The following is an 11,688-nucleotide window of genomic DNA, read 5'->3' as shown; positions in this document are numbered from 1 at the left end:
ATTTTTCTCTATATACGGTTTATAAAATTTCTGTTTCGCACCGTTCATCCGTGTACCATGAAAGTTTGGGGAGATGATTAGATCACTCAATGGTAGGGTTCTGCAAAAAAATATTGTTTAATATTGCAAGGGCGGCGTCCCCGGGGTGGGGGTGGGAGCGATTTTTTTTCTCTATACACGGTTTATAAAAAATAAAACTCGGTTGCGGTTCATCCGAGTACCATGAAACTTTAGGGAGTAGATGGGAATACTTCCGAGAATATTTCTGCGAAAAAGAAAACTAAAGTTTCTTATGGGCGGCGACATATAGGGTACAACTTTCGTCAATACACGCCCAGAGTTTTAGAGCGACTATGTTGGCACTTGACATCCGTTAATCGAGCGTCCTGCATTGCGAGTAAGGAGTACTACTATATTCAGCGGTAAAACTACAACAGGCTTCTAAAAATAACTTTGTAACGCGAGGAAATCCTTCTGTACAGTTTCATCACCTTGCGAAAGATGAAAAAATAACATTTTAATATGAGGAGCCTACTGTAGAGTTTCGTCACTTTGCGAATGATGCAATAAGCATATATTATTAGACAATCCAGTCAGAAATTGAGATCGAGCATCTAATAATAGACCATTAGTAACGCTAGCATATTGCATCAGTCACACTGATACTTAAAACATGTCAAATAATTTTTTTACGTGTTAAAGAAAAAATCCTGATCATTTGTGTCACTTTAGCGAATGACGAAATTTGCATCTTTATTAACAGGATGCTATTTGGCCGATGACGCCTGTTAGTTTTAAGGAGCCAGGGGTAGTACGCCGCGCCTATGCGGTAGTGAAATCGTGGGGGGGGGGGGGGGGCATGAGAGCGCCCCTCTACGCTCTTACACAGAGGCGCTCACCGAAGTGTGTTCTACCATATTAATTAATGTACACTCAAGGTTTTAGACAAGTAGGTCACGCGTCTAAGAACATATAATTATAATTGATAAAGCGTTGGTGAAATCCTAATATATTTCGTCAAACTTTCTTCTATCCCCGCGGCAACGCGCGGGGATCTGGTACGCTAGTATATATATATATATATATATATATATATATATATATATATATATATATATATATATATATATATATATATATATATATATATATATATATATATATATATATATATATATATATATATATATTGTTTTTCTGCTTTGTTATGTCAAGTTTTTTACTATTATCCTAAGTTTAGTCCGTTTCGAAAAATCAACATTGTTTTTAAATTAACCTTGTAAACATTCAACAGGATGGCTGGCGACTCTATGGTACGGTACAATAAAATAGTCAACGACATCTTATAAGCTGTGTATGCCCTTCTGTTAAAATTTCCTAGATGAATGTTTAAGATATTTGGCTGACACAAATTCCCCTTTTGCTACTCTCAAATCAATTGCACAAATCATTTCAATTAAAAATACAACGTCTAGTAAATAGTTCTTCTAACAACCTCTAGCCGTACTACACCTATTGTCGATAACGAAAAACTGAGATCCAAACTGTTCACATTAAGTCATTAAATGATTCAATATTAGGCCTATTGTAATATTGATAGAATCCATTAGTAATATTTAGGTAAATGTAAATTTCTCTAAGTAAGCTTCGACCATTTCATTAGATAATGTTGACCAAACACCAATAATAAAATTTAGGGCTTAGGGCAATTGAATTTATTTTCAATTTAACCTACAAAAGCAGATCAATTGGTTGGTAGTTGATCCAGATTGACTGTTCTATGTCTGAAAAGTTTTTAAGTTGTTCTTTTTTTCTTTAAATGACTACTCAGAAAATACTTCGGTAATCTATCATTAATTCATTTTTGGTGCGTAAAATCGGCAGAGTAATGTGTGAAAAAGTTGCCTCATTGTTAAGGCAATGCAATAGAATTATATTGCAATATATTTGTGTCAAATATTAGAGATAACTGAATAATAAACCAAAATCGATGTCTAAATATAATATATCAATAGGCCTATAGGCCAGAAATTAGGCCAAAAAAACAGCAGTAAACATCTGCCATTTGGGTAATCTATCGTTTTGGGTACGTAAAATCGCCCGCGGCTATTAATGTACGAAAACGTTACCTCATTGTCAAGGCTTTAATAGAAGTTTATTGTCATATGTTTGTGTCAATTATAATAGATAAATGAATAATAAACCTAAATAAATGGCTAAATATATCGATATAGGCCAGAAATTAACTTTAAACAGCAGTGTCTGAGAGCAAGATTTGCTATATAAACAGCAGCCATTTGTAAAATAGAGTGGCTTCCCCCTGAATCTCGCGCTAAAAACTTATAAAAATAAAACTTAAACAAGATGGCTGCTATAGTAAAAGAGCATGGTTGCATCTGTTGGAAACATCGCTAGTCTTCATTTATTACGGTAAAGTTTTAATTCAATTGTTTAAAAACAGGTACATAAATGAAACAAGGAAACATTTTTGTATTTTAAAAAACGTAAATCCTCCTCAAAATGTGAAATAATTATTAAAATTTAAGGAGTCACCTGGTTTCACATTACAAGTCGTGGGCGATTTTACGTACCCAAAACGATAGATTACCGCCATTTGTAAGTTGTTTACATCTGCCATTTGTAAGTTAGAGTGGTTTCCCCTGAATCACTAACTATAATTTTACCAAAAAAAAAAACTTAGATGTCTGCTAAAGTAATTGAGGTTGGTTGCATCTGATGAAAACATTGCTAGTCTTTATTTTTTACTGAAAAATTGTAATAAAATTGTTTAAAAACAAGTAGGCCTACATTAATGAAATTTCAAACACTTTTTTAACTTTCAAAACATATGTCCTCCTAAAATGTGAAATAATTACTAAAATTTAAAGAGTCAACTTTTTTCACATTACTAGTCTTGGCAAATTTTACTTACCTAAAACTATAGATTACCAATACTTCTTCCCTGGTGTGGCCGGAAGAAGATGCAAAACACATTGACCTTAATAGCTGTGGATAAGGCGCAAAATATTCTTTTATAGCTGGTCAATGGGACCAAATTACCCTTTTAGCCTTATTCTTCTAAGAAAACTATAGACCTATGTACTGTGTGGTCACTGGTTGAGAGATCATAGTACAGTTATAGTATATCTAGTGAAGAGTTCTAGTCATACGTTAAGGCTAAAATATTTTTTTAAAATCTATTTTAATATCCTGTCCATTTGACCTTTAATATATTACATGTATCCAAGATTCCTCAGTTTATTTATATAAAATTTTGCTATTAATCATTTTTAGAAAGGGAGTGGCAACTGTGATGACAGAAAAGCCGGCAAACACAGGCTAGAGTTATGGTTGAATAAAAGTATGAGGATAAAAATGACTGATGGGCGCACCCTTATTGGTATTTATGTTTGTTTATATTTTTTAGACTTTTTATTCTGATTATTACTATTTCTTTAAACTCAATACTTACCTAAGCATAGCAGAATTCTAGCAGAAATGTGTGTATTAACACTACACTCATGTGTGTGTGCGTCAGACATGTGTTCTTTGTTAGGTTACATTCAAGCCCCTTTTGCAGCACCCAAATGTGACTGGTGTATAACCCCATGTCGTGCTTGTATTCGTCCACTGCTTAGGAATTTATCTGCTAGGCTGTGGACACCTCATTTGGCACTGACATATCCAACTAATATAAAGAATCACACTCTGACTGCAGGTTCGAGATTACAACACTTTATTTCTTGATGAATAATTACTCTTTTCAAAAAAACCATGAACATTAACCTATACGTCAAAAGTCTGTACACTGTGTCACTCCATACCTCACTTTCTACTGACACTGTTCTCTGCACTCAATCATACTCTGAGATGGGGCACTTAACAATACTCTTCGTTAGCGAACTCCCGTTGACAATCCTTACATCAAACACGTCAGGTTATAGTAATAGTTGCACCTATGGTGACCATAGCCTAAGCCAACCAAAAAAAAAGAAGGAAGGAAACAGTGGGTGTTGAGTAATGGCAAACATTTTATCCTGTCTATCCAATAATTTTCAATAATGTATTGAATAAAGCCTATCAGTATGATCGGTTAACTATGGTTCTCTTTATAAGAGCATACTGTCATACTTTCAATTCACATTTCTTTTAAGAGTGAAACTGGGGCAGAGCTAAACCAAAAATTTCTATTTTCTCCAGTTTTGTGAATTTAAATAAAAGAAAGTTTACAAACCAGTTTTTTGTTTCAGGTACATTCTTATGCACTGACTGTGATTGTAATATTATAATGGGCTCTTGTGAGGAATACCTGAAATCCCCAGGTAATTACTTTTTGAGTTTTAACGTGGCTACAATATTAGCTTACAGTACATTAATGTTAGAAGCATGATCAGTGATATTTTTTGCACTTCCATAATGGTAGTTGTTATAAATATAATTTAAAGAATGATTTGATTGGAAATTCTCAGATTCAGAACCAAGGGAGGACCCCAGGATCCTAGGTTTAGCCATGATTCCAGGAAAACATGTTGTGAGCATTGAAATTGATGAGTCCTTACCTGTAGATGAGAGTAAGTTATTTTATTTCCATAGAAAACTTGGAAACTGAAATATAGATCTAGTTAGCCTCTCTGATTGCTTTCTTGGTTCATTTTTAATAGTTTGTTGACACTGGACTGAATTTTGTATAACTGTTTTATTAATTTTTTATGGACACTATCAGAATGTGTAATGAGATTTTTCTTTTATTTTAAAAAAATCAAATGAAATATATAGCTCATATATTAACTCCATTTTTTTAATACTATTTATACTTGAATTGCTTATCACTTTATCTTTCTCTCATTCAGATGAATCGGACTGTCCAACTAGAAACAACAGCAATGAAACAACAAGTAGTGGATTAGATAGCAGCTTATTATCAGAGAGTGAGAGAAGTATAAGCAAAGATTCTATTGTCCAGGAACCATCATGATACAAGTTGTGTTTAGAAACTTAATTTCATTACCAGACAAAATTAGTTGTACAAACATATACAGAGTTCTCAATTTTTTTGAGATCTAATAAAGATGTTTATTATTATAATTACTTTGAAGCTAGGTTCTCTCATAGTGTATACCATTGGTTGTCCAATATTTTTGTAGATACACACGCTTCTTATCATTTAAAAATTATAGTTTGCCATAATAATGGGACAGGTGGAGCATCATCCCAAAAAAAGCTTGTTTAAGCATCACTTTTTTGGGTTTACTTAATTTAGTTTATGGTTTAGTAAACTAATAGACTTGGTATGTCTGAGATTTTCAACATACATTGATTATTATCTCTAACTTCTTTGTGTCTCTCATTTTTTTCATGCTTTGGATGATAAGCAAGTACCAGATGTTTGGTTTTTTTTGTTAATTTATTTATCATGTAGTCCATTGTAAATTATTCTGATGTGAAAATAGTTTGATTATTTGAATCTACTATATTTTAAGTTAAAAGTTAATATTGTACAAAGTGAATTATGCTTATGCTTAATTAATAAATATACATGAAAGTAAAAATGTGATTTGATTTTTTTTTTAAAAGAATAGTTTAAGGTACCTGCTAGTATTTTACTTTAAGAATATGTATTTAAAATGAAATTATGGGTAACTGATTAAAGTAGCTATTTGAAACTTACATCTCTTAAGGGTAGTAAAATGGATAAGTATTAACATTACTAGAAGTACCGGATAAGCAATTAACACACTCAAATGATAAAATGTAAACAGTTTACACATACAAATAGAAGAATTATTAAAAGATACACATCAATTTATTGTCCACAACAGACATCTTAGTATATTACATAATGATCAAACTTGTTTTCATAAACAAAATGTTAGATGCTACATCAAAACTGAGGTGAAACATCCAGCATCAAAACTAAAATAGTTACCGAGTAAAAAGTAGAACATGAAAAGATGTGAAATAATTACACTAGTCAGTGAGTTTACTGAGATGCAAACATTCTGAGGCAGCGCGTCAGAAAATATTAGCTAAAAATGTAATATAAGTATTCTTTAAGGTAAATAACGCATTTTAAAACAACTGGAAACCTCATACACAAAAAAAAACTGTTACAGTAATACTTAGTAGTGATCAATTTTTGAGACCTGTAGTAAAATAATACTTTTTTAGAAAACCAAAATTATACATAAAGATTTGAAAAACTGCTTAGTTAAAATGCTTCTTACTGATAATAAAACTAAACTCATATGACAAGACAGAAGGAATGTTAATTGAGCATCTTGAAACAAATATACATACTACGATTAAGTTCATTTTTAAAAAAAGTAATCTGACAAATAAATTAACAATTTTAAAAAATAACATGCTTTTGATTAAAATAGTTTTAAAAATGTGCATTCAAATAAAACCTAACAATGGACGGAATCTCATATAGGAATGAAAATTGTTGGTAAAGGTGGGTGTGGTGGTAGTATGTCTATTAACATAAATACCTAAAAGCTTGTTTGATTTTTATCATCATTCAAGTCATTACAAGGTGAGGTGAAACAAAGATCAGGTACTAATAAATATACATATATAAAGTGCTTTGGGAAAAAAATGGTTACAAGTAATTTGTTATTGTTTATACAGTTTTGCTTCATATCATACTTCCAATCTTTCAGTTATTTTAAGTTGCATGACTAGACATCACATTGTTATTCATGCAACATAAAAGATATTTAACCAGTTTTATACAATCAACATATCTTTTTATCATGTAAAATTAGTATTTCCATAGAACCATATCAATTAAAATCTTTTACTTTTAATTATTTTTATAACAAATTTATAGATGTGTTGAAAAACAATTTTTTTTTTACCTCTGGCCACAAAATTAAAAATCAGGCAGTATTTTTTACAAATTTTAAACAGTTTAATTTTAGACAGCAGCTAACCAAGCAACACAAAAATATAGTTTGGTCATTTTGGTTTGTGTCATTGCAAAGAGATCAGGCAGTACGGAGTGAAACAATACACCTAATTTTATTACCAAAAGCTGAAAGAAAGTGTTAACAAAACAAAGATAAATATGTACAACATTATCACAAAATTACATGTTTAACAAGTTTTCTACTTCAAAATATTTCAAATAGATCTATATCTTATAAGTAAATTCATGTTTTCAACAGTCTCAAGCTTGTGAATTACTACTGATCTATAAAAAATATATAATAAAGCCACACTGACAAAACATGTTTGAACATGAAACCAAAAGCTTTTTGTATTAAGTTAATTTGCTAACTCTAAAAGGTATAGCTTGTTAACCAACGAATGATACTACTAGGCTTTATTTATATGTTCAAATGTTATTTTTTGCTAAACATCAAATCATATCACCAGCCACATGCAACATTAATCTGGGTTTTCACTTTCATAATAACTGGTTTGATTAGCAATATGTAAAGTATTACCATTACAACATAATGTTACATTACATTTAGGCTTACTGAATACAATGTGATATGGTCTGAATTTTACTTAAGCAGCATGACTACAACAAAGCACTATATCAAGTAGGGTTGCAAAGGAGGATTTAAGATTTTAAAAATGTACAATTCTTTCAAATGCTAGAAGAATATAAATCTTTGATTTTAAAAAATAAATTAAAAACATCCTTTTTTTCTTTACTTTCATTCACACATGACCATGCTTGCTACCAACACAATATGACTGCTCTAAATAATGGAGGCAATAACGGTTGATACATTATACCACCATTTTCCTATGAGGACAATAATGTTATACCTGTCTTCATATTTTTTGTTAGAATTTTCTTAATTTGCATTATTGTTATAAAAAATAACTACATGCAAACCTTGCTTGCATCACTTATCTATCTCCATTACACATGAAAAAATTGAATATACTTCTATACAGAAATGCCAACATTTGAACAATATTTCAAGTAGTAAGAATAAGTATTGGAATGCTCTAGTGTATCTGGCCTCCACAGATCAAGAAAGATTAATGTATCTAAATAATTTCCTTTTTGACGGTATCTACTTCCTTGCTAAAAATACATTTTACAGCATAATTAAAACTGATTAATTGCAACATGTTAAATCACAGCATTTTCTTGGACTTCTAATGACCCCATTGAGGTGGTTTATCTTTGTATATGCTCTATAAAGTAATATATCTTTAATGACCAACCATTAAAATATTTTTATACATGCTATACATAAAAAAGATAAACGGTTTAAAAGGTACAGCATCAGACTTTACCTCAAAGTAAAAAAGAAAACACTTATAGACAGCATTCATTGCCCTAATTATAAAAATATGAATAATAAAAGAAGTCTATATATAATAAGTGAAAACGCAAACAGTGTTCTCTATAATAATTACCCATAATGACAAAAAAAAACTTTATTTAACTGCTTGATGAAATCCTTGTCTATCATCAAGACCCTTGAAGAGTTCCAACAAGAGTTCTCATTTGATAGTGTTCATCTGTAGCACTTCAGAATCAGGTATTTGTGTGGTCTAGACATGCTTGAGATGATGACAGGGTTGGGAGATTATAAAATTATTGCAGTTCAGACATAGAAAATTCTGACTTTGGACACACTGACCACCATGTCTCCATCAAAAAATCTTGTCTCTATAACAACGTGACCACTGAAATTTTATAAAATATATACAAAGGTAAGTTCTTGAAAAAGAATTGTAAGGATTATATTTTTACAACACAAAAATATTTAAAATTTTTAATGACTTAAGAAATGTGGATTCTGAAAAAGCACCTCAACTAGTTCATATAATACATTATATCTCCTTTGGTCAAGTGCGGAGTCGCATTATTTGTTAAACAAACCTTTAACAACAAAAAGCCCTGTTAATCCTGAATACTAATTTAAAAAACAAAACATTTATAAAAATTTACTTTAAAACATTAGCTGGCATCATCTGGCCCTCTGGAGCAGCTTCTATCAAAGACTGCCATGTGTTTGTTGATCCAGGAATCACAAACCCAAACTCAAAGAACCATTCTTAAAACATGGAAAAAAAGAAGTTAGGGGTCAGTTTAAAAAAATAACTTAAAATTGAAAAACTCTGTTAATAATAATGTATAAGTATCAATCACCAAATTTAAATAGCTTAAATGAAATTATAATTAAAATACATGGTAGTTAGAATTCACTACTTTACCTTCCAAACATTTTCCTTTAAATAAAACTCTCTGTTCTAGTCGGAATTTGTCCATTGGTTCTTTAGATGAAAAATTTATTTCCCTTGAAACAGCCCGACACTTCAAAATTTTTTTGGGCACACGAGCTGTAAATTAAAAAAAAAATTTCAAATAGTAGGGTGATAATATTGTTTTTCACATTATGATAAAAAGCTTAAAAGCTGGAGCACATTTTTTATTAAACTAATGACATTTTATAAATTATAGGCCTAATTATTTTAAATTAAGTATAACATTGTTTATTGTAAGTAATTTTGGTTAGTAATATTTGAGTACATACCTTCATGCTCTTTTTCAGGAACAGATCTTACAAAATGAAAAATTTTAAAATGTTATTGCATTATAATATGATGTTATTTAAAGTAAAATTACAAAGGGGTGAATATTATAATTGAATCTCAAGAGAACTGTAATGACTTAACTACTAGACAGCTTAATGACTAGCTGAAAAAAGTGCTTATCTGCTACTACTAGTATTAACACTTGAAGAGAATGTGGGACACCATAATATTTAAAGCCATCAAATTTACTTTCCCCAAAAAAATGCGAAAATTCATAGCTATTAAATTTACTTTCCCCAACAAAAGGTTAAGTATCTTTCAGAAGACCAACTTATCAACCAATGGGTTACATTCATTCAGGTTTCTGCATACTCTACCACAACACAAGACAGGCTGCCCTATACAGTGACCCAGAGACATGAAATATAATGGTGATGTATGCTGCATAATAAAAGCATTTATTTTACTAAGTTTAAAACAGAAAAATCTTAGCTTACAGATCATCGCTAGACTGCCAAAGTATTTTCCCACTGTCTGCATCTCGTAAGTTCATCCAGTTTCTTTCAGTATGTTAAGAAAACCATAAACTCAACTACTAAGAAACCTAAACTATTTTAAATCATAATCATATGATTGTATAACATTTGCATTTATTTAAGAAGACTATAATAATAGTAATTCAACCTGTGTTACCATTTTAATGTAAGTAAAGTGTATAAAGTCTTTAACTAATCTAATTCTTAGCCCCAAGGTCAATAGCTTTGGCCTTTTTTTTTTTTAAAGTACATAAAATAAGAAACCAAAAGATTGAACATTTGTAAATTATTAATTGTATCTAGATTATGTAGATGTAGACTATGAGACATCAATCAATGTGGGTTACTGGGTATGAATTAAACAATCACTTTACACTACACACTTGATACTAATGGTACACATCCACAATAAGAACACATAAGTGTTAACTCAGTATGGCTGTTTTGTTCTGTTTAACTTAGTTTTTAACTCAATGCAACTAGCTCGCCAGGTGGATGAGGCCATGCTGGGAGTTTGTTTTGCTAGGGATACAAGTACTACTACTAGATAGAACTTGGGATTCTACAATCTACATGATCTAGATCTAGATCTAAGTAAAACAGTGTCACTGCCAGTAGGCCACACATTAGCTAGTAGCTAGATCTAGAATAGATCTACTCAAGTACGCTTGTCTAGTCCCTAGCCCTAGAATTTCAATGGATGTGAGCGAGAAAGTATTCAAGAGGCCCATTAAATAATTTTAAAATCATGCACGGGGTAGTTACAATTATTATGGTTATAAAATCCTGTCTGTCTGGGTTTTTTTTTCAGACTTTAAGATTGGATGTAGATCTATTTGATGTTTTTAATATTTTCGGTAACTAAATAAAAATTTTAAAAAAGTAAAAACAATTTGGTTTTCACATGTAATGGCGACATAAACAATGGCATACCGCTATTCGATAGGCTGCCTTAAATTTTATTGTACACATTGTAAGCGAAAAAAAAGTATAACTAGGTCATGGGGTTTAAATTTGCATTGTCATTTAAAAAACTTTATCTGTAAAGTTTTGTAAACAAATAGTTATTGATCACGGAGTTCCTGTACAGCCAATCAATATTTAATATTTAATCAATAAATAGAAATACAGCCTTAAACTCAATTCAATAAACTGAAAACTCAACAAATTATTTTCAAGTTCTCTGGATTTGCAACTTGATAGCATTGATTCTGAAAATATAAAATTTCTGAATTAATTTTTGGCTTAAGTTTCTTATTTTTTTTATTATTATTACGGTCGCTTTGTTTGTTAAATATAAAAAAGCACGTTTTTATTCCATGTCAGCAACAATTGACAACATGAGATGATCATGATGAAGGATTCTCGTCAACTCGCTCGCCTCCAAAATGAAATATTAAAGTCCCAGTTTCAAAGGATACAATCTAAAACCTTTCATAATATCTTCTGGCTTTGATGGCATTATATTGAAATAAAAGCACAAAACCTCCTAATTAATTTCAAGCAGTAGTAGATTCTAGATCTAGAATATAAATCTAGAATCAAGTTGTGAGGTATGCGAATTTGGTTTCCACAGAATCTGTCAACAATCCAATATGGTAGATTTGTACTTCCGCTTGACGTCAATTGAGCTGGAGCT

At 30.8% G+C, this 11,688-nt stretch overlaps 2 protein-coding genes across 2 annotated transcripts; one reads left to right on the top strand and one right to left on the bottom strand.

Moving 5' to 3' along the window:
• Nucleotides 1-1,262: 1,262 nt before the first annotated feature.
• On the top strand, nucleotides 1,263-5,095 carry LOC131930742 (N-alpha-acetyltransferase 38, NatC auxiliary subunit). Its single transcript, XM_059287342.1, has 5 exons — nucleotides 1,263-1,313; nucleotides 3,295-3,400; nucleotides 4,251-4,322; nucleotides 4,470-4,571; nucleotides 4,851-5,095. Exons 1-5 carry the CDS (start codon nucleotides 1,296-1,298, stop codon nucleotides 4,973-4,975), a joined length of 423 nt encoding a protein of 140 aa, XP_059143325.1. The 5' UTR covers nucleotides 1,263-1,295; the 3' UTR covers nucleotides 4,976-5,095.
• Nucleotides 5,096-6,918: 1,823 nt separating this feature from the next.
• LOC131930743 (retinal rod rhodopsin-sensitive cGMP 3',5'-cyclic phosphodiesterase subunit delta) lies at nucleotides 6,919-11,651 on the bottom strand. The gene is made up of 6 exons (XM_059287343.1): nucleotides 11,471-11,651; nucleotides 10,011-10,073; nucleotides 9,513-9,538; nucleotides 9,193-9,318; nucleotides 8,927-9,032; nucleotides 6,919-8,661 (listed from the first exon to the last, which is right to left on the bottom strand). Exons 1-6 carry the CDS (start codon nucleotides 11,509-11,511, stop codon nucleotides 8,580-8,582), a joined length of 444 nt encoding a protein of 147 aa, XP_059143326.1. The 5' UTR covers nucleotides 11,512-11,651; the 3' UTR covers nucleotides 6,919-8,579.
• Nucleotides 11,652-11,688: the final 37 nt, after the last annotated feature.

The sequence above is a fragment of the Physella acuta genome, unplaced genomic scaffold (genome assembly GCF_028476545.2).
Source record: "Physella acuta isolate Inbredline_101_S28 unplaced genomic scaffold, ASM2847654v3 ptg001835l, whole genome shotgun sequence".
Classification (NCBI taxonomy): domain Eukaryota; kingdom Metazoa; phylum Mollusca; class Gastropoda; family Physidae; genus Physella; species Physella acuta.
The sequence above is the reverse complement of the archived record's forward strand: the minus strand, read 5'-3'. Positions and strand labels throughout refer to the sequence as shown.

What these genes read in the sequence shown, in the direction of transcription:
- LOC131930742 (XM_059287342.1), top strand. An exon ending in GGAATACCTGAAATCCCCAG is followed by an intron (nt 4,323 to 4,469) that starts GTAATTACTTTT and finishes GGAAATTCTCAG; the next exon opens with ATTCAGAACCAAGGGAGGAC. An exon ending in GTCCTTACCTGTAGATGAGA is followed by an intron (nt 4,572 to 4,850) that starts GTAAGTTATTTT and finishes TCTCTCATTCAG; the next exon opens with ATGAATCGGACTGTCCAACT.
- LOC131930743 (XM_059287343.1), bottom strand. Translation starts at nt 11,511, where the DNA reads ATGCCATCAAAGCCAGAAGATATTATGAAAGGTTTTAGATT. An exon ending in ATTATGAAAGGTTTTAGATT is followed by an intron (nt 10,074 to 11,470) that starts GTATCCTTTGAA and finishes ACATACTGAAAG; the next exon opens with AAACTGGATGAACTTACGAG. An exon ending in TGGCAGTCTAGCGATGATCT is followed by an intron (nt 9,539 to 10,010) that starts GTAAGCTAAGAT and finishes TCATTTTGTAAG; the next exon opens with ATCTGTTCCTGAAAAAGAGC.